This window comes from Stegostoma tigrinum, chromosome 19 (genome assembly GCF_030684315.1).
Source record: "Stegostoma tigrinum isolate sSteTig4 chromosome 19, sSteTig4.hap1, whole genome shotgun sequence".
NCBI lineage: Eukaryota > Metazoa > Chordata > Chondrichthyes > Orectolobiformes > Stegostomatidae > Stegostoma > Stegostoma tigrinum.
Genome location: NC_081372.1, coordinates 62,064,489 through 62,087,671, shown reverse-complemented (window position 1 = coordinate 62,087,671; position 23,183 = coordinate 62,064,489). Strand labels below are relative to the sequence as shown.

The following is a 23,183-nucleotide window of genomic DNA, read 5'->3' as shown; positions in this document are numbered from 1 at the left end:
CCAATATGGTTCATGTGTCGAACATCCTATCAGCACTTTTCCTGCTTTCCCCAATATTGATAACAGCGCCCAATGGCCTGAAACCCACTTCTGCTACATCAGTCTTTCAGCCACTCAAACAGATTCTGATCAAGACACCAATTTTATAGGAAAACTATAACAAGAGACATGCAAGTTTCTAGGAATTAAACAAAAGTTTCACATTCTATACTATCCTCGAAACTCAGGTTTGGTGAAAAGAATGAACAATCTTTCCAGGTTTCCCTGGCAAAAAACAATCTGGAAGACTAGATTCACTGTGTTAATAGCAATTCATTTAGTGTCACATAGGAACAGGAGTAGGTTATTCAGTCATCAAGCCGGTTCTGCCATTCAATGAGATCATGGCTAACTCCCTATACCTGTCTTTGGCCCATACCCTTGAATACCTTTTAGTATGGGTCAGATCAAACCCCCTCAAAATATTCAAAAGATAGTCTAGATCCTAACATTTTCTTACTTTAAAGGTAAATGTAAGGTGTTGCTTTCCAGTTGCAATTTGATTGGTCAAACTACCGGATTTGAAGGAAAACACATTTTATTCATTCGCTATAGTTAAAATAAAGACAGAATGGAAAAGCTTTACAATACTGGAAAACTGAAAAGAATAACAGATACAGAAACTATTACTAAATAGCTGTTCCAATGTGATAACAACTTAGCGACACCCCTGGCAAAAGGCAAAGTCAGAAAATAGTTTGGCACACATGTAAATCCAATAGCAGAAAAACAACCCTCAACTTTTGGGTGTAACCAAGAAAGAGAAAAAAGTAGCTTCTACTTCTTAAGAACCAAATGGCAACTGCTTGAAAGCTGCAGCTAAAAAATCATGGTTCTGTGGGAGCTTGACCACGCCCATTCAGGCTGCTTCTATTGTTCTAACTTTTAAAGAAAAACCCAGGGCCTCATGAGCTTTTTACTCTACTCGTTCTGATAGATTGCTTAGTGCCTGTGCCTTAAAGCCTCTCCAAAAAAAAAAGACCTCCTGAAGCCATGGTATCACCACATACATAAGATATTAATAGGAAATGATAGGGTAAATAATGACTTCCATTAGGTCATTCATTAACCTTCTAAATTCTACAGAAAATCAGCCTAATTTATTTAAATTCTCCTCATAACATAACTCCTGATTCTATATTGTGTGCCTTCTAAGGCTAATATATCCTTCTTAAGGTGTGGTTCCTAGATTTGCTCACAGTATTCCTAGTAGGGTCCAACCAGGATTTTATGTAACTACAGCATAACTTCTACTTCCTTATACTCTAGTCCTTTAGATGTAAAGGCCAGTATTCTAGTGGCTCTCTAGATTATTTTCTGCTCCTGTTTGCAGCATTTTCAAGATCTACACCTGAACTGCCATGCCTCTTTGGACGTCCACTTTAACTTCGTACCATTTAGAAAGTACCCTGATCTGTCCTTTATGGATAACATCCAAAATGGATAACTTCACGTTTATTAAGATTGCACTCCATCTCCTCCATCAGTTTTTCCCATTCACCTTGTCAATCGATATCGCTTTGCAATTTTATGCTATCATCTACTTTGTCTACAATGCCACCTGTACTTGTGTCATCAGCAAATCTGGATGTATAACCTTCTCTGCCATTATCCAAGTCATTAATAAATAATGTGAATAATTGAGGCCAAAATACAGATCCTTATGGGATCTTACTGATCACATCCTGCCAATTTCAGCACCAATCCATTATCCCTCCATTCTGATGCCTGACATTCAACCAATTTCTTAGCCATGGCAAGAACTTACATAGAACATGGACTGGACAGCACAGTAACAGGCCGTTCAGTCTACCATGTCTGTGCTGACCAAGATACCATTCTAAACTAATCCCATCTGATCCATACCCCTCTATTCCCCACCTGTCTGAATGGATCTTAAACATTTCTATTGTATCTAATTCTACCACCTCGCAGTGTTAGCACTGTTAATTCAAAGCACAAGGGACCTGGGTTCAATTCCACCCTTGGGTGACTGTATGTGTGGAGTTTGCATATTCTCCCTGTGTCTGCATGGGTTTCTGCCGGGTGCTCCAGTTTCCTCCCACAGTCCAAAGATGTGCAAGTTTGATGGATTGGCTATGCTAAATTGCTCACAGTGTTCATTGATGTGTACATTAGGTCCATTAGAGATAGGAAATGTGGGGTTACAGGGAAAGATTAGAAGGATGAGTTTAGACTGGATGCTCTTCAGAGGGACAGTGTGGACTTGTTGGGCTGAATAGCCTATTTCTACAAAGTAGGGATTCTATAAGCCACCACTGCAGCAAATTCCAGGCACCTACTATGCTCCATATAAAAAAAAACTGGCCTCACACATCTTTAAACTTCTGCCCTCTCACTTGAACCCTATGCCCCCTACTACTTGAAATTTCCACCCTGTGAAAAAGAATTCAACTACCCACTCTATCCAAGCCTCTCATAATTTATATACTTCTATCAGGTCATCCCTCAGCCTTCGATGCTCTAGCAAAAACAAACCCAAGTTCTGTACGAACCTCTCATGTTTGCTAATACATTCCAATCCAAGCAACATCATTGTAAACCTCTTTTGCATTCACTCCAAAGCCTCCGCATTCTTCCGATATTGTGGCGGCCAGAACTGCACATGATACTTCAAATATGGGCTAACTACTGTTTTTTGCAGCTGCAAAATGACTTGCCAACATTCATACTCAATACCCTGACCGATGAAGGCAAACCTGCCGTATGCCTTCCTTACCACCATATCAACTTTTGTTGCCACATTCAGGGAGCTATGGGCTGCATCCTAAGATCACTCTGTATGTGAATGCTCCTAATGGTCGTGTCATTTACTGTACACTTTGTCTTGCATTTGACTTCCTCAAATGAGCCACCTCACACTCGTTTAGATTAAACTCCATCTGCCATTTCTCTAACCGTCTTTTCAAGTGAGCTATATCCTGGTGTATCCATTGACAACCTTCCTCATGACGCACAACTCCACCAGTCCTTATGTCATCTGCTAATTTACTAATCAAATACCTATATTTTCATCTGAATCATTTGTACGAATTACAAACATTGGAGAATTGGCCATGATAAGTTGCCCATAGTGTTCAGGGATGCATAGATACAGGAGGTGTCTGGGTGGGATGCACTATGGGTCAGTGTGGGCTTGTGGGACCAAAAGGCCTGTTTCCACACTGTATGGATTCTACGAAGTTCTTTGAAACCACTGGTCACAGACGTCTTGTCAGAAAAACACTACTCCACAACTACCCTCTGTCTTCTATGACTAAGTCAACTTACCAACTGGGCCAACCTACCATGACGGACCTTGTCTACTTGTCCACAATTCCAATGCGTTTCCACTTCAGTTAGCAGCCTCCCATATGGGATTTTATCTGGAAGGCCATTCAAACAACATCCATAAAGGAGAATATTGTACAAGAGAAGACTAAGTTATGGGTTATTAGAATTGAAAGGATTGAGGTTAGGAAGGAGGAGGTGTTATCAATTCTAGAAGGTGTGAAGGTAGATTAATCCCCTGGGCCGCATGGGATTTTTCCGAGGATTCTCTGGGAAACTAGGGAGGAGATGGTTTGATCTTTGAGTCCTCATTGTCTACAGGTTTAGTACCAGAGAACTGGAGAATTGCAAATATTGTGCCCTTATTCAAGAAGGGCAGTAGAAATGACCCAGGTAATTATAGACCAGTGAGCCTTATGTCTGTTGTAGGAAATGTTTTGGAAAGGATTATAAGAGATAGGATTTATAATCATCTAGCAAGCAACAACTTAATTGGAGATAGTCAATATGGATTCGTCAAGGGCAGGTCGTGTTTCACAAATCTCATTGAGTTTTTTGAGAAGGTGACCAAGCATGTGGATGAGGGTAGGGCAGTTGACGTGATGTACATGGACTTCAGTAAAGCCCCTGATAAGGTTCCACATGCAGGCTATTGGAGAAAATGCGGAGGCATGGGATTGAGGGAGATTCAGCAGTTTGGATTAGAAACTGGCTTTCTGTAAGAAGGCAACGAGTGGTGGTTGATGGAAAATATTCAGCCTGGAGTCCGCTTACCAGTGGTGTGCCTCAAGGATCTATTTTGGGACCACTGCTGTTTGTCATTTTCATAAATGACTTGGATGCAGGCATAGGTCGATGGGTTAGTAAGTTTGCAGATGATACTAAAGTTGGTGGAGTGGTGGACAGTGTGGAAGAATGTTGCGGGGAGACTTGGATAAACTGCAGAATTGGACTGAAAGGTGGCAAATGGAGTTCAATACAGATAAATGTAAGGTGATTCACTTTGGGAAGAATAACAGGAAGGCAGAATACTGGGTCAGTGGAAAGATTCTTGGTAGTGTAGATGTGCAGAGGGATCTTGGTGTCCATGCACATCGATCCCTGAAAGTTGCCACTCAGGTTGATGGTGCTGTTAAGAAGGCATACGGAGTGTTAGAACTTAGAATAATACAGCGCAGAACAGGCCCTTCGGCCCTCGATGTTGTGCCGACATGTGAACTAATATATTAGTTATAATATAAGTTATAATAAGTTATATTATATTAGTTATATATCACATAGGTTTTATTGGTAGAGGGATTGCGTTCCGGAGCTCATGGTGTCATGTTGCAACTGTACAAAATGCTAGTGTGGCCTCACTTGGAATATTGTGTGCAGTTCTGGTCGCCCCATTACAGGAAGGATGTGGAAGCATTGGAAAAGGTGCAGAGGAGATTTACCAGATGTTGCCTGGTCAGGAGCGAAGGTCTTATGGAGAAAGGCTGAGGGACTTGGATCTGTTGTCATTGGAGAGAAGAAGGCTAAGAGGGGATTTATTTGAGACATACAAGATGATTAGAGGATTAGATAGAGTGGACAGTGAGAGTCTTCTTCCTAGGATGATGACGTCAGCTTGTATGAGGGGCATAGCTGCAAATTGAGTGGTGATAGATTTAAGACAGATGTCAGAGGCAGGTTCTTTACTCTGAGAGTGATAAGGGCATGGAATGTCCTGCCTGCCAATGTAGTTAACTCAGCCACATTAGGGGCATTTAAACAGTCCTTGGATAAGCATATGGATGATGATGGGATAGTGTTGGGGGATGGGCTTAGATTAGTTCACAGGTTGGCACAATGTCGAGGGCCAAATGGCCTGTTCTGCGCTGTATGTTCTATGTTCTAAATATTTCCCTGTATAATACGTTAGTTACCTTTTCAAAAAAGTCATTGTGGCTGGCTCGGCATGATCATAACACAATAAGGCCAATAATGCATAAGATACAGTAACAGAATTAGCCCATTCAGCTCATTGAATCTGCTCTATCATTCAATCATAGATGATATATTTCTTAACCCCATCCTCCTGCCTTCTCTTGTAACCCTTGATACATTTACCAATCAAGAACCTATCTGTCTTGGTCTTAAAAAGAACCAGTTCTTGACCTCCGCAGCCCACCTTGGCAGTGAGTTTCACAGAATTCCTGCCCTCTGGCTGAAAAAATTCCACCTCATCTCAGTTCTAAAGGGTTGTCACTTCACACTGAGGCTGTACCCTTGGGTCCTAGTTTCGACTAGTTGTGGAAACATCTTCTCCATGTCGACTCTATTCAGGACTCCCAGTATTTTGCAAGTTTCAATCAGATCCCCCCAATATCATAGAACATTACAGCACAGTACAGGCCCTTCGGCCCACGGTTTTGCGCCAACCTGTGAAACCAATCTGCAGCCCATCCAGCCTACATTATTCCATTATCATCCATATGTTTATCCAATGACCATTTAAATGCCCTTAAAGTTGGCAAGTCTACTACTGTTGCAGGCAGGGCATTCCATACCCTTACTTTGAATAAAGAACCTACCTCTGACATCTGTCTTATATCTATCACCCCTCAATTTAAAGCTATGTCCCCTCGTGCTAGCCATCACCATCCGAGGAAAAGGGCTCTCACTGCCCACCCTAATCCTCTGATCATCTTGTATTATTTACTTGGTTAGTTAATTTAATTCAAAGTTAAGTATACAACTTGTTCCAACAGTTAATTTTGATCCCTCAGAATGCTGATATGAAATATATACACATTGCTGAAACAGTTTTCCTTTTGCCCAAATTGTTTGTCTGGATATGCCAGATACTCAGTAACAAAACTGTTATATGATCATTTTTATTTAAGTACAGGTTTACCACATAAACTATCCTTCCAAACTCTATCAACTACAGACCTAGAGACTTCAATCACTCCTCATTTGACAATCCCTTCATCTCCAGGATCATTCTTGTAAACCTTCTCTGGAACACATCCAAAGCCAGCACATCCTTTGTTGGGTACGGGGCCCAGAAGGGATCACAATATTCCAAATGTGGTCTGACCAGAGACATACACAGCCTCAGCAGTACATCTCTGCGTTTGCATTCTAGCCGTCTTGAAATGAATGCTTCTAACTGCTGTTACGGTCAGGAAAAGGGACAATGAGGAACTTGCACAGTGTGACAGAGGAAAGGGGAATTATTGGAGGCTCTGTTGGCTTTCTAAGTGCTAAATTCCTTGGTCTGGATGAACTGCTTCCCAGGCTGCTGTGGCAGGTGTGGCAGAAAACTGCAGAGGCTCTGATACAAATTTTTAATTCATCTCTGGCCACAGGGTAAGTGCTAAAGGACTGGATGATGGCTAATGAGGTTCCACTTTTCAAGATTTATAAAGATAAAGCAAGAAATTGCAAACTGCTGGGTCTCATATCAGTGGTAGGGAAAAGTTGTGAAGGGGCGAATTAATACTCCCTTGTAAAGTTTAATTTGGGATAGTCAGCATGGCTTTGTCAGAGGGAGGTCATGCTTAATAAATCTGTTAGAATTTTTTGAAAATGTGATCAAGAATATGGGTGCGGCAAGTTCAGATGATATAGTTTCCCTGGATTTTAGCAAATCTTTTGACATGGAAGACTGTTTGAGAAGTTTAAATCACATGGAATTGAGGGAAACTTGGCAAGATGTATCAGAAACTGACTTAGTAATAGGACACAAAGAATGGTGGTAGAAGGCTGTTTGAGTGACTGCAGCCCAGTGATGTAACGCAATGATGTAATGGGATGCTTATTGTTTATTGTGTGTATAAAAATACAGAAGAAAATGTAGGGAAATGATAAGCAATTTTGCAGATGACACCAAGATTGGTAGAATGGTAAATAGTAAAAAAGGTGTTTGTTAATGCAGGATTATACAGATGGACAGAGCGGTGGCAGATAGTATTTAACTCTGATATGTTTGAGGTGATGCACTTTGGAAGAAACAAAATGATCTCTGGGTATTTATTCACAGATCCCTGAATTTAGCAGAGAACACGAGTAGGATTGTTAAGATGGCATTTGGGACAATTGCTTTCATCAGTTGTGTCACTGGGTATAACAGCAATGAGGTAATATTGGAGTTGTACAGAGAGTTGGTCAGGCCACGGCTGACCTCACTAATGATGTGATAGCATCAGCAGGGGTACGGAGGAGGTTCACCAGGATGTTGCCTGGGATGGAGAATTTGAGCTAAAAGTAGAGACTAGATAGACTTGGATTGTTTTCTTTGGAGCAAAGAAGTCTGAGGGGAAACATGATTGATGTGTATAAAATTATGAGGAGTATGGGCAAGGTGAACAGAAAGCAGTTGTTACCCTTGGTTGAGGGGTCAATCCCAAGCGAGCACAGTTTTAAGGCAAGGGAAAGGAGATTCAGAGAGGATTTAGGCAACAATCTTTATACTCTGCAGGTGATGTGGAAATCTGGAATGTACTGCCTGGAAAGGTAGCAGAGGCCGGAACCTCACAACCTTTAAAAAATATCTGGGTGAGCACTTCAAATATCAAATATCAAGGTTAAGGGACAAGTGCAGGATTAGCACACTTTTAGTGGTAGTTAATTCAATGCAGATCCAATGGGCCACAGAGCTTTTTTTGTGCTGTATAAATCTTTAAATTTATGAAGCTGCATGTTAACCTTAAGGGGGAATCCTGAACTCCCAACTCCCTTTGTGCTTCTGATTTCTGAAGCCTTTCCCCGTTTAGATAACACCTCTATTCTTTCTACTAAAGAACACAACGTTACACTTTCTAACACTGCATTCTGTCTGCCATTTTGCTCACTTAGCCTAAGTTCTTCAACAGCCTCCCTGCTTCCTCAACATCACCTGTTCCTCCATCTATCTTTGTTCCAAGCATCTTGTGACCTACCTGTCATGAATTCATGCTGGCTGCACTGATTAACTGAAAGTTTTCCAGATGTTCAGTTATCCCATCCTTGATTGTAGATTCTAACAATTTCTCCATGACAGGGGTTCCCCTTGTTCTCCCCAACCATCCCACCAGCATCCACATTCGGAAGATCATCAGATGCCATTTATGCTAGCTCCAGCAAGATGCTACCTTCAGACACATATTCCCCTCCCCTCTCTTGCCCATTTAACGTCTCCCTGTCGAGTATCCAAGAGCCCAAACATACCTTCCATGTGAAGCAACACCTCACCTGCACTTCCCAGAATCTAGTCTACTGCATTTGCTGCTCACAATGTGGTCTCCTCTATAATGGGGAAATTAAGTGTAGACTGGGTGACTGCTTTGCAGAACATCTATGTTCTGCTCGCAAAAAAGACCCTGAGCTTCCAGTTGCTTGCCACTTTAACACACCACCCTGCTCCCTGACCAATATCTTTGCCTCAGGTTTGCTGCACTGTTCCAGCAAATCTCAGCACAAGCTAGAAGAACAACACCTCATTTTCCACTTGGGGACGCTGCACCTCTCCGGATTCAATATAGAGTTCAATAATTTTAGGGCCTAAACTCCACCATGTCCTTGCCTCCTTTCCCACATAACAGGCCTTGTTATCACATAGCCTGCCATTACATACTACCTATTATTAGTCACTAACAGTCCCCATTAACAGCTATTCACTCTTCCAGCCAGACCGTAATCAGCTCCTTTGTCTATCCAACGGCTCTTCTCTCTAGCAGAATCAACAAGCCACTCAGCCTAACAAATATATACTTAACCTCTGAAGATTATTCTACCCTGACCCATCCCCCAAAATCTGAATTTCCCATGGCTAATGCACCTAACCTACACACGCTTGACCACTATGGGTAATTTAACACGGCCAATCAACCTAGCTTGCACATCTTTGAACTGTGGCAGGAAACCAGAGTACTCAGTGGAAATCCACACAGACACAGGGACAATGAGTAAACTCCACACAGACAGCTGACCGAGGCCAGAATCGAAACCAGGAAACCTGGTGCTGTGAAGCAGCAGTGCTAACCACTGAGCCACTGTGCTGCCTCTCTTTGGGCTCTATCCTTTATCCTATTGATTACTTCCTACCCCATCATCCACCCTATCTTCAGCATATAAATTGTCATTTTCATAGAGCATAGAACATAGTAAAATATAGCGCAGAACAGGCCCTTCGGCCCTCTATGTTGCGCCGACCTGTGAACTAATCTAAGCCCCTCCCCCTACACTATCCCATCATTATCCATATGCTTGTCCAAGGACTGTTTAAATGCCCCTGATGTGGCCGAGTTAACTACAGTGGCAGGCAGGGCATTCCCCGCCTTACCACTCTCTGAGTAAAGAACCTGCCTCTGACATCTGTCTTAAATCTATCACACCTCAATTTGTAGCTATGCCCCCTCGTACAATCTGAATTCATCATCCTCGGAAAAAGACTCTCACGGTCCACCCTATCTAATCCTCTGATCATCTTGTTTGTCTCTATTAAATCTCCTCTTAGCCTCCTTCTCTCCAAGTCCCTCAGCCTTTCTTCATAGGGCCTGCGCTCCAGACCAGGCAACATCCTGGTAAATCTCCTCTGCACCTTTTCCAATGCTTCCACATACTTCCTGTAATGGGGTGACCAGAGCTGAACGCAATATTCCAAATGAGGCCGCACTAGCGTTTTGTAAAGTTGCAGCATGAAATCACGGCTCCAGAACTCAATCCCTCCACCAATAAAACCTAACACACCATAAGCCTTCTTAACAGCACCATCAACCTGGGTGGCAACTTTCAGGGATCTATGTACATGGACACCAAGATCCCTCTGCTTATCCACACTCCAAAGGATCTTTCCATTGACCCGGTATTCTGCCTTCCTATTATTCCTCCCAAAAGTGAATCACCTCACATTTATCTGTATTAAACTCCATTTGCCACCTTTCAGCCCAATTCTGCACTTTATCCAAGTCTCCCTGCAACCTGCAACATTCTTCCACACTGTCCACCACTCCACCGACTTTAGTGTCATCTGCAAACTTACTAACCCATCCACTTACGACTGCGTCCATGTCATTTATAAAAATGACAAACAGCAGTGGTCCCAAAACAGATCCTTGAGGCACACCACTGGTAAGTGGACTCCAGGCTGAATATTTTCCATCAATCACCACTCGTTGCCTTCTTACAGAAAGCATGTTTCTAATCCAAACTGCTAAATCTCCCTCAATCCCGTGCCTCTGTGTTTTGTCCAAAAGCCTCCCACGTGGAACCTTATCAAAGGGTTTACTGAAGTCCATGTTCACCACGTCAATTGCCCTTCCCTCATCCACATGCTTGGTCATCTTCTCAAAAAACTCAATGAGGTTTGTGAGACATGACCTGCCCTTGACGAATCCATGCTGACTATCTCCAATCACAACACTGCAGGTCTTAAATTTAGTATGGAGGAGAAAAAAAGATAGTCTGTGAAAAAGGGTATCAGGCACGCAGATTGGCATGATGATGGCAAACAGTGAGGAAGAAGACCTTAGGTTACAGGAGGATAAAAATGGATTGGTCAGATGGACAGATCAGTGGCAGATGGGATTTAATTTAAAGTGAGGTGATGTACTTTGGAAAAAGTAACAAGATAATATGCAATGAAATGGGCAGTAGGAAGTTCACAGAAACAACTGGTTAGTGTGACACCAACAGTGTGGGTTCAATTCATGCACTGCTGAGGTTAGCATGAACGACTGTTCGTCTCAACGTCTCCCCTTGCATGTGGCCCTACAGTCTGGAAAAACTATGGTGACACTGAATGACATAGGGTCAGAGGATGTGGAGTCTGTGTGGGTGGAGTTGAGGAACTACAAAGGCAAAAAATCTAGAATGGGAGTTATGTACAGACCTCGTAACACTGATCAGGACCAGGGGCGCAAGATGCACCGCGAAATAGATTGGGCATGTCAGAAAGGCAAGGTCATGGTGATCATGGGGGACTTCAACATGCAGGTGGACTGGGTGAATAATGTTGCCAGTGGATCCAAAGAAAGGGAATTCATAGAATGTTTGCAGTATGGCTTTTTGGAACAGCTTGTGATTGAGCCCACAAGGGAGCAAGCTATTCTGGACTTAGTGCTATATAATGAGCCAAACTTTATAAAAGACCTTGAAGTAAGGGATCACTTAGGAGGCAGTGATCATAATATGGTAGAGTTCAGTGTGCAGTTTGAAGGAGAGAAGGCAAAATCGAATGTAATGGTGTAACAGTTAAATAAAGGTAATTACAGTGGCATGAGAGAGGAATTGATGAAAATCGACTGGAAGCAGAGCCTAGTGGGGAAGACAGTAGAGCAACAATGGCAGGAGTTTCTGCGTGTAATTGAGGATACAGAACAGAGGTTCATCCCAAAGAAAAGAAATATTACCCAGGGTGGGATTAGACAGCCATGGCTGACAAAGGAAGTCAGGAAATATATCAAAGAAAAAGAGAGAGCCTAGATAATGAGAGGCATAGATAGAGTTGATAGCCAGAGACTACTTCCCAGGGCAGAAATGGCTAACACGAGGGGTCATAGTTTTAAGCTGGTTGGAGGAAAGTATAGAGGGGATGTCAGAGGTGGGTTCTTTACACAGAGAGTTGTGAGAGCATGGAATGCGTTGCCAGCAGCAATTATGGAAGCAAGGTCATTGGGGTCATTTAAGAGACTGCTGGACATGCATATGGTCACAGAAATTTGAGGGTGCATACATGAGGATCAATGGTCGGCACAACATCGTGGGCTGAAGGGCCTGTTCTGTGCTGTACTGTTCTATGTTCTATGTTCTAAGGTGGCCAAGAGCACTGGGAAATCAGAAGATTGCGAAGGCTACAAAAACAAACAGAGGATAATAAAGTGAGCAATAAGAAAGGAGAGGATAAAATATGAAGGTAGGCAGCTAGTAATATTAGAAATTATAGTAAAAGCTTCTTTCAATACATAAGAAACAAATGAGAGGCAAAAGTAGACATTGGGCTGCTCCAAATTGATGCTGGAAGGCTAATGATGGGAGATAAGGAAATAGCTGAAGAACTTAATAAGTACTTTGCATCAGTCTTCACAGTGGAAAACATGAGTAGTATGCCAACAATTAGGGAGAGTCAGGGGGCAGAGTTGAGAATGGTACGCATTACTAAAGAGAAAGTGCTAGAAAAGCTAAAAGGTCTAAAAATTGATAAATCTCCTGGCCCCGAAGGGCTACATCCGAGAGTTCTGAGTAGGGTGGCTGAGGAAATAGCAGAGGCTTTGGCTGTGATCTTTCAAAAGTCACTGGAGTCAGGGAAAGTCCCAGATGATTGGAAAATTGCTGTTGTAACTCCCTTGTTTAAGAAAGGATCAAGGCAAAAGATGGAAAATTATAGGCCGATTAGCTTAACCTTGGTATTTGGTAAAATTCCAGAATCCATTATCAAGGATGAGATTTCTAAATTCCTGGAAGTGCAGGGTCAGATTAGAACAAGTCAGCATGGGTTTAGTAAGGGGAGGTCGTGCCTGACAAATCTGTTAGAATTCTTTGAAGAGGTAACAAGTATGTTAGACCAGGAGGACCCAGTAGATGTTATCTATCTAATCTTCCAAAAGGCCTTTGATACGGTGCCTCACGGGAGGCTGCTGAGCAAGGTAAGGGCCATGGTGTTCAAGGTGAGCTACTGGCTTGGATTGAGGATTGGTTGTCTGACAGAAGGCAGAGAGTTGGGATAAAAGGCTCTTTTTCAGAATGGCAACCGGTGACGAGTGGTGTCCCGCAGAATTCAGGGTTGGGGCCGCAGCTGTTCACCTTATATATTAATGATCTGGATGAAGGAACTGGGGGCATCCTGGCGAAGTTTGCCGATGATACGAAGATAGGTGGACAGGCAGGTAGTACTGAGGAGGTGGGGAAGCTGCAGAAAGATTTAGACAGTTTAGGACAGTGGCCCAGGAAATGGCTAATGAAATTCAATGTGAGCAAATGTGAGGTTTCGCACTTTGGAAAAAAGAATAGAGGCATGGACTATTTTCTAAATGGTGAGAAAATTCATAAAGCAGAAGTACAAAGGGATCTGGGAGTGTTGGTCCAGGATTCTCTAAAGGTTGACTTGCAGGTAGAGTCCCTGATTAATAAAGCAAATGTAATGTTGTTGTTTATCTCAAGAGGGTTGGAATATAAACGCAGCGATGTACTTATGAGACTTTATAAGGCTCTAGTTAGGTCACATTTAGAATACTGTGTCCAATTATGGGCCCCACACCTCAGGAAGGACATACTAGCCCTAGAGTGTGTCCAGAGGAGATTCACACGGATGATCCTTGGAATGGTAGGTTTAACATATGATGAACGGTTAAGGATCCTGGGATTGTACTCATTAGAGTTTAGAAGGTTGAGGGGAGATCTAATAGAAACTTACAAGATAATGTATGGCTTCGAAAGCATGGACGCTGAGAAGTTGTTTCCGTTAGGCGGGGAGACTAGGACTCGTGGGCACAGCCTTAAAATTAGAGGGGGTAAATTTAAAACGGAAATGAGACGACATTTCTTCAGCCAGAGGGTGGTGGGCTTGTGGAATTCATTGCCACGGAGTGCAGTAGAGGCCAGGACGTTGGATGCCTTCAAGGCAGAGATCGACAAATTCTTGATCTCACAAGGAATCAAGGGCTACAGGGAGAGTGTAGGGAAGTGGAGTTGAAATGCCCATCAGCCATGATTTAAATGGCGGAAGGACTTGATGGGCCGAATGGCCTTACTTCCACTCCTATGTCTTATGAACTTTACTGTTCTACAAACCAAAGGATGTCTTCTGTATATATGACTCTTCAACAAACAAACAATGGGAATAAATGGGTCTTTCACTGGTTGACATGCCATGACCAGAGGGATACTGCAAGGATCAGTGGTTTGGCCCCAGCGATACATATAAATGACCTGGGCAAGTGGACAGATATGTGGCAGATGCAGTACAATGTGACTACATGTGAGTTATATACTTTCACGTGGAAAAATAAGCAAAAAGGCAGAGTATTATTTAAATACTGATATATTGTGAAATGTGTTGAACAGAGATATGAGCATCCTTCTACAGCAGTCAATGAAAGCAAACCGCAAGCAATTAGGAAGGCAAATAGTACATTGGCCTTTATTGTGAGAGGATTTGAGTTCAGAAGTGGGCATGTCTGACTGCAGTTATTATACAGGGCCTCGATGAGACACATCTGTGTATTGTGTGCAGTTTTGCTCTGCCTACCTAACAGAGCAGAGGAGAGGTTCACTAGGCTGATACTGAGAATGTCAGGGTTGTCCAATGAGGAGGTATGGATTTGTCTGGGTCTGTATTCACTGGTGTGCCATCATGATATTGCCTTCTGTGCAGGGTAAGGTTACGCAATATGTTATAACAAATAACAACCTACAGTGACATCTATTTAGGTGCATAATGCACTTTGTCATCTGATTGGTCTAAACAATTAAATCACATTTTGAGGAGATCAATGCCACCTGCATTCTTGTAATATAACGCACAGACATTTCAATGTCAGGTTTATGATCTGATATAATCATGGCTAATTTTGCACACACACAGGACAGCTGCTATTCCAATTCCTGGGCTTAAAAGTAGCCATGAACTGTTATTTTACCATTCCACTCATTTTAAAAATGAGTGGAAGCACTGCATGGCCATACAAAGCTTGATTAAAACACATCTGTAATGCTTGATTTAATTCTGTCACAACATCACATTTAAAAAGTAGATCATTGCTGGACTAGTAAGTTAGTGGCCCAAATAATGTTTTGAGGGACAAACAGAAGCAGTATCTGTGGAGGGAAAACATAGTTAAATGCTTCGAGCCCAGTGACCTTTCTTCAGGTTGTGGATTCCAATATTTTGGTGAACTGGAATTTGGATCCCGCCAAGACAAATGGTGAAAATGAATTAAAAACAAAAATCTGTCGGTAAAAGTCTAATGATGACCATTAATTCCAATTGCTTCTGAATACCTTTCAGGGAAGGAAATTTGCCAATCTTACCTGATCTGGTCTACAAATGACTCCAGATTCACAATAATGTGGTTAACTCTTATTTGCCCTAAGAAACCATTCAATGAGCCAAACAGCAGTGTCAAACATTAAAGTGCAATGAAACCAGACAGGCTACCTAGCACCAACCTAGGTATCAGAACAATGATGGAAAACGTAATTGAGACTTGCAAAGTCCTCCTTACTAATATCTGGGGGCTATTTCCAAAAGCAGGAGAGGGCCTCCCCATGGCAGGCTGACGGAGAAAGTGAAGTCGCATGGGGTCCAGGGGATGCTAGCTAGATGGATAAAACAACTGGCTAGGCAACAGGAAACAGACAGTAGTAGTGGAAGGGGTTTTCTCAAATTGGAGACCTGTGACCAGTGGTGTTCCACAGGGATCTGTGCTGGGATCACTGTTGTTTGTGATATACGTAAATGATTTGGAGAAAGGTATTGGTGGTCTGATTAGCAAGTGTGCAGATGACATGAAGATCATGAAGGGGACTGTCAGAGATTACAGCAGAATATAGATAGATTGGAGAGTTGGGCAGGTAAATGGCAGATGGAGTTCAATCCAGGCAAATGCGAGGTGATGCATTTTGGAAGGTCCAAGTCATGAGCAAACTATAGAGTAAATGGAAAAACTGCGGAAAAATTGATGTTCAGAGAGATTTGGGTATTCAGATCCATTGTTCCTTGAAGGTGGCAACAGAGGTCAATAGAGTGGTCAAGAAGGCACACGGCATGCTTTCCTTCATTAGACGGGGTATTGAGTACAACAGTTGGCAGGTCATGCTACTGCTGTATAAGACTTTGGTTTGGCCACAATTAGAGCACCGTGCACAGTTCAGGTCGCCACATTACCAAAAGGATGTGGAAGCTTTGGAGAGGGTGCAGAGGAGGACCATCAGGATGTTGCCTGGTATGGAGGGCGCTCGCTATGAAGAAAGGTTGAGTAGATTAGGATTATTTTCATTAGAAGGACGGAGATTGAGGGGGGACCTGATTGAAGTCTACAAAATCATGAGGGGTATAGACAAGGTGGATAGCAAGAAGCTTTTTCCCAGAGTGGGGGACTCAATTACTTTGGGTCATAAGTTCAAAGTGAGAGGAAAAAAGTTGAAGGGAGATATGCATGGAAAGTTCTTTAGGCAGAGGGTGGTGGGTGCCTGGAACGCGTTGCCAGCAGGGGTGGTAGATGCAGACACGACAGTGTCTTTTAAGATGTATCTGAACAGGTACATAGATGGGCAGGGAGCAAAGGGGTACAGACCCTTAGAAAATAGGTGACAGGTTTAGACAAAGGACCTTGACTGGCACAGGTTTGGAGGGCTGAAGGGCCTGTTCCTGTGCTGTAATTTTCTTTGTTCTTTGTCTCACAGATTAATCAAGCAAAAGCTTGGTAGTCATACTCAAAGAGTCGCACCTTACAGATTATGTTGCAGACACTACCATCTTGAGCAGAGATGGCATCACAGTGGTATACAGGCAGGTGGGAGTTGCCCTGGGGTCTCTCAACATTGACTCTGGAATTTCACGCAGTGTCCTGATATCAGGTCAAGCAAACTTCGTGCTTATTACCATGTGCTGCCCCCAACCTACCAGCTAATGAATCAGTGCTCCTTCATGTTGAACACAACTTGTATGAAGAATTGAGAGTTAATGTGGAGGTTTTAGAGAGAGTGCAAAAGTGATTTACCAGGATGTTGCCTGGATTGGAGCCAGTGAAGCCCACATCCTATGAATGAATAAAAAAAATGAATATTTGGTGCAGCACGGTGGCTCAGTGGTTCGCACTGCAGCCTTATAGTGCCAGGGACCCACGTTCGATTCCAGCCTTGGGTGACTGTCTGTGGAGTTTGCACATTCTCCCTGTGTCTGCGTGGGTTTCCTCCGTGTGCTCCGGTTTCCTCCCACAGTCCAAAGATGTGCAGACGAGGTGGATCAGCCATGCTAAATTGCCCATGGTGTTCAGGGTGGGTTATATGGGGATGGGTTTGGGTGGGATGCTTCAAGTGGCAGTGTGGACTTGTTGGGCCGAAGGGCCTGTGTCCACACTGTAGGTAATCTAACATGCTTAAGTGGCACAATGGCCTCTTCTATGAGCTGTATTTCAGGCCCTCCCCTCAACTTAGCTCTTTATATTTTAGAACCAACCCTGCATGTCTTAAGTATGAAGACAGATTGACGAGGTTGGGATTGGTTTTGCTGCAGTTCAGACAAACAAGGGCGGATCTCATAGAGGCTTATAAAATTCTAACAGGGCTAGACAGGGTAAATGCAGGGAGGGTGTTCCCGATGGCGGGTAGACCATTTAGAACAGATATGAGGCGACTTTTCTTCAAGCAAAGGGTGGTGAGCCAGTGGAATTCGCTACCAAAGGAAGTGGTCGATGCCAAAACATTGAATGTATTCAAGAGGCAGCTAGATGTAGCACTTGGGGCGAATGAGATCAAAGGGTTATGGGGAGAAAGCAAGATCAGCCACAATCATGATGGATGGTGAAGCAGTTTGAAGGGCCGAATAGCCTCCTCATGCTCCTATCATCTATGTTTCTATATCACCCCCAAGCTGATCCTGACATCGGATTTTGATCTAATCCCAATCCCATCCCTGTTGATCTCAAATGCATGACTGATCCAATCCCAAATTCCTTCTAAAATTAACCTGAACCATGATCCCATTTTGATTTGTCAAAATGACATACACCTGCCCACCATTTACCTAAGAAATTCCTTGCAACAGAGGAATATTGCATTGTGCCCACTGGCTCCAATACAATATTTCTTAATGCAATCAGAGACCCTTGTACAGCACAGAGATTTATCCCTATAATCCAATCTGGATCACATATACTTTTAAACTTCTGGATAAAAGAACACACTTTATGTGTTGAAAATGTTGCTGGTTAACTTTCCATTTCCCTGGTTCAGAGTTCCAATTCATTCACTGGTACTTTTTTTTTAACTGTCTTTAAACATTTGGCTATATTTTTTAAATGGAATTTATTGTCAAACAAGTGCATTTTGAGGATTGCTGTGGATCTAACAGTGATTTGTATTCAGCGAGTCCAAAGCATAGACAAAATTATTTACTGACCTTTGCTCTTCATTTTCCTTCAATTCACTAAATGCTTGAGAATGGTTCTTCCAGACATTCTACAAAAAAAGTGAATTATTACACTGATGCAAGGAGATATATTAGGTTTTGCTTTTGCTTCTATATTACCTTACATAATTGAACTTTGTAATTGTTCAGCATGATCTGAGAGTTTTATGATCAGCCTTCTTTTGGAAAATGGGACCTTTCTTAAATTTGTGTTAGCTCAGCATTCCATATTTGGTAATGCCTGTGCAGCATGAGACCCCATCTAACTGTGTTACATTAGTAACTAGCCTTCTGCAAATATAAAAATAAATATAAACCAAGGAAGTTATAAGAATTACCAAAGTCAGTAATCACAGTAAAGATTTATCAAGTGACATCTGACTTCATTAACATGTACTAAAAGAAGTTTTTGTTCTTAGCAGGAATGAAATGGGTAAAGGGACAATGATTGTCCTGGAATCATGTGTACGTGCACGTGGTCAATGGCCAAAGAGAGTAAGACAGGTGATTGACATACCTCCTCTATATCGGGGAAACCGAGTGGAGGCTTAGGGACCGCATTGTAAAACACATACGCTCAGTTCACACGAAACAACTGCATCTCCCAATCGCGAAAAATTTCAACTCCCCCTCCCATTCCACATACGACATGTCCATCCTGGGCCTCCTGCAGTGCCACAATGATGCTACCCGAAGGTTGCAGGAACAGCAACTCATATTCCACTTGGGAACCCTGCCGCCCAATCGTACCAACTTGGACCTCACAAGCTTCAAAATCTCCCCTCCGCCTACCGCAATCCAAAACCAGCCCAGCTCATCCCCGCCTCCCTAACCTGCCCTTTCTCCCACCTATCCCCTCCTGCCATCTCAAGCCCCACCCCCATCGCCTACCTACTAACCTCAACCCACCCCCTTGACCTGTTTGTCCTCCCTGGGCTGACCTATCTCCTCCCTACCTCTCCACTTATCTTCTCTTCTATCCGCCTCCCCCTCTCTCTCTATCTATTTCAGAACCCCCTTCCCCTCCCCCATTTCTGAAGAACGGTCTAGGCCCGAAACATCAGCTTTCCTGTTACTAAGATGCTGCTTGGCCTGCTGTGTTCATCCAGCTCTACATCTTGTTATGCCGGGTTATAGTCCAACAGGCTTATTTGAAATCACACAAGCTTTTGGAGCGCAGCCTGTTCATCAGGCAACTTCTGATTTTGTCCACCCGAGTCCAACACTGGCACCTCCACATCACAAAATACTGCAAGATATCTGGGAGTGGGAGTGCATTGCCTCTACTTCTCCATTCTACAGAGCAGTTTTGGGAACAGTGAAGCTTTCTCAATATAAAATTGCTGCTTATTAACTAACTCAAAAACTATCAGAAAATTGCTACAAATCATCAACTTCCTACATGAGGTGACTTGCGATCACGAACCCCTAAAATCACCATTGAGAGGCCCTGGCAATGTAAAACCCTGCTAAAAGAAGCAGCCAAGGGAAAGGGAGAGAAACTGTTGAGGTTGTTGAATGGACTATCCTAACCTTAGCAAGAAAAATGAGATTTAATGAGATTGGGGAGAGGGAATTTAAGAAGAGAAAAAAAAATGAAGGCTGTTAAAAGTTAATGAGGGAAAATGCAATGAATATTGTATATGTGGAACCCATTCTGAAAAAGTAACAGAAAGACTGGTTGATAAAAATCAGCTTCACAGAATAGCAAGGAGGATCTGTGTCAATTTGGTAAAATAAAATGGCTTTCGAATAAGCAGCAGCAAGTTGTGGAAAATGGCAATTGCTCAGCTTATTAAGCTGTGGTATTTTCAACATCAATGTAACAGTAACAATCAAAATATGCTGGAATGCCTGATTTTTTGATATCTACAAATATCTTGGATATTGGTACACAGTAAAATTTCAAAATTTGCTGATGGTGCCAAAATAGAGCTGTGAGGTACAGACAGTCTGGCAGAAACTGCAGACAAGACGTAGATGTAATTTAAGTGTGAAATAACGCATTTTGGCAGATGGAATGAAGAAAAGAAATAGACTTAATGCCACCAGTTCGAATGAGTGCAAAAGATCAGAATATCTCAGGAATTCATATACACAGATCTTAAAATGTGGTAGAGACAGCAGCTTGCATTTTGGACTCCACAAATGGAGGTACTGAGAACAAAGCAGGGAAGTAATATGAACATTTATAATGCCCAGCATGGCCATTCATCTCCAACGCTCTTCATCAGATCTGCCTTGTGCTAGATCATAGTTTTTTGCCCCCAGGTCTACTTCATCCTCCAGCTCATTTGATATTCCAACCAGAAATGTTTTCATTTAAGAAACAGAAGATGCAACAATTCAGAGATACCCACACTGCTCTGGAGCCTTTCTCCACTCCCCTTCTGTCTGAGTCCATCCTCTCTCCCAATCTCAGCTCCTGTTGTGTATTTACCATCCCTTCTGAACTTCTGCTCTCTGACGGTGAACATTCTGTACTCAGCAAGGGCCTCAGTTTTATCTCCATGCAACGCTATCTGAATGAGTTTTGGGCATGACATGTCGTTGAAATCTTCTGTTGCCTTTGCTGCCGCGTCCATTCCTTTGTACGAGAACCCTCTCCCCTTCTCACAGATCCCTTCACCCATCTCCAAAACCGTTCCTCGACCTGGACACATCCCCCTGACCTGCACCTGACCTGTACATTGAGAATTGTGGACAAGTCATTTGTCGCCTTAATTTCTCTGCCCCCCTCAACCATTCCTTTTATGTTCCCCAGACCATGACCTCACCATGGAACACCAGGCTACTGTGTCCATAATGGTCACTAACTCCATTTCATCTGGCCATGTCCCTACTACTGCCTCCAAGTTCATAGCATCCCAACCCCACACAGCCCGCTTCTACTTCCTTCCCAAAATCCAGAAACAGGGCTATCTGGGCAGACCTATTGTTTCTGCCTGCTCTTATCCCATGGAACTCAGCTCTTGCTACCTTGACTCAATTTTTTTTTGCTCCATTGTCCAGTCCATCTTATTTACATCCACAATTCCTCTGACGCTTTGTGGCCTTTACCATGGAGGTGCAATCCCTTTACATGTCCATCTCCCCATCAGATAGTCTCTATTTCTTCCTGTAAAAAGACCTGAGCCATCCAACACCATTCTCCTCTGCTTGGCTGACCTCATCCTCACTCTGAGCAATTTTCTCTTTTAACTCCACTCAACCATGTGTACCGGAGTGGGCTCCAATTATGCCTGTCTCTTTCTGGAGAACATGCCCTGTTCCAATCCTAATCCGGCCCTGACCCACAAGTGTTTCTCCGATATATCACCAATGCTGCTTCCATCTCTCGTCCTGAATTGGAAAAATTTGTTGGTTTTGCTTCCAGCTTCCATCCCACTCTCATTTTCACCTGGTCCATCTCTGACTCCTTCCATCCCTTTCTTGACATCACTGTTTCCATTTCTGGGGATAGGGTGGTCACCAATATCTACTCCAAATGTGCATGACTCCCAGTTATCTTGACCATACATTCTCACAATTTGTTTTCTGTAAAGACTCTATTCCATTATCCCAGTTCTTGTCTATCACACGACTGTTTTGATGATTCGAACTTCGACAAAGGGAGGTTTCTGAAATGTCCACCGTCTTCCTCAAACAAGGATTCCCCAGAAGCGTGGTTGACAGGACATTCAGTGGGGTCCCAGCCTGGTTCCATAAGACCGTAAGACATAGGAGTGGAAGTAAGGCCATTTAAATCATGGCTGATGGGGATTTCGACTCTACTTCCCTGCACTCTCCCCGTAGCCCTGGATTCCTTCTGAGTTCAAGAATTTGTCGAACTCTGCCTTGAAGGCCTCCACTGCACTCCGTGGCAATGAATTCCACAAGCTCACCACTCTCTGGCTGAAGAAATGTCATCTCATTTCAGGTTTAAATTTACCCCCTCTAATTTTAAGGCTGTGCCCACGAGTCTTAGTCTCCCCGCCTAACAGAAACAACTTCCTAGTGTCCACCCCTTCTAAGTCATACATTATCTTGTAAGTTTCTATTAGATCTCCCCTCAACCTTCTAAACTCTAATGAGTACAATCCCAGGATCCCAGGATATGTTAAACCTACCATTCCAGGGATCATCCGTGTGAATCTCTGCTGGACACACTCCAGGGCTAGTATGTTCTTCCTGAGGTGTGGGCAAAATTGGACACAGTATTCTAAATGGGGCCTAACTAGACCTTTATAAAGCCTCAGAAGCACATCGCTGCTTTTATATTCCAACCCTCTTGAGATAAACAACAACATTACATTTGCTTTATTAATCAGGGACTCTACCTGCAAGTCAACCTTTAGAGAATCCTGGACCAACACTCCCAGATCCCTTTGTACTTCTGCTTTCTGAATTTTCTCACCATTTAGAAAATAGTCCATGCCTCTATTCTTTTTTCCAAAGTGCAAAACCTCACACTTCCTCACGTTGAATTTCATCAGCCATTTCCTGGGCCACTGTCCTCAACTGTCTAAATCTTTCTGCAGCTTCCGCACCTCCTCAGTACTACCTGCCTGTCCACCTATCTTCGTATCATCGGCAAACTCCGCCAGAATACCCCCAGTCCCTTCATCCAGATCATTAATATATAAAGTGAATGGCTGAGGCTCCCACACTGAATCCTGCGGGACACCACTCGTCACCGGTTGCCATTCTGAAAAAGAGCCTTTTATCCCAACTCTCTGCCTTCTGTCAGACAGCCAATCCTCAATCCAAGCTAGTAGCTCACTTCGAACACCATGGG

General features: G+C 43.1%; 1 protein-coding gene across 1 annotated transcript in view; it reads right to left on the bottom strand.

Moving 5' to 3' along the window:
* Nucleotides 1-23,183, bottom strand: part of sycp2 (synaptonemal complex protein 2) — a 132,031-nt gene that overhangs the window by 33,349 nt on the left and 75,499 nt on the right. Inside the window, exon 6 of the mRNA XM_059652661.1 lies at nt 18,398-18,456. Coding sequence (XP_059508644.1) covers nt 18,398-18,456 — 59 coding nt within the window. The remainder of the gene's footprint in view (nt 1-18,397; nt 18,457-23,183) is intronic.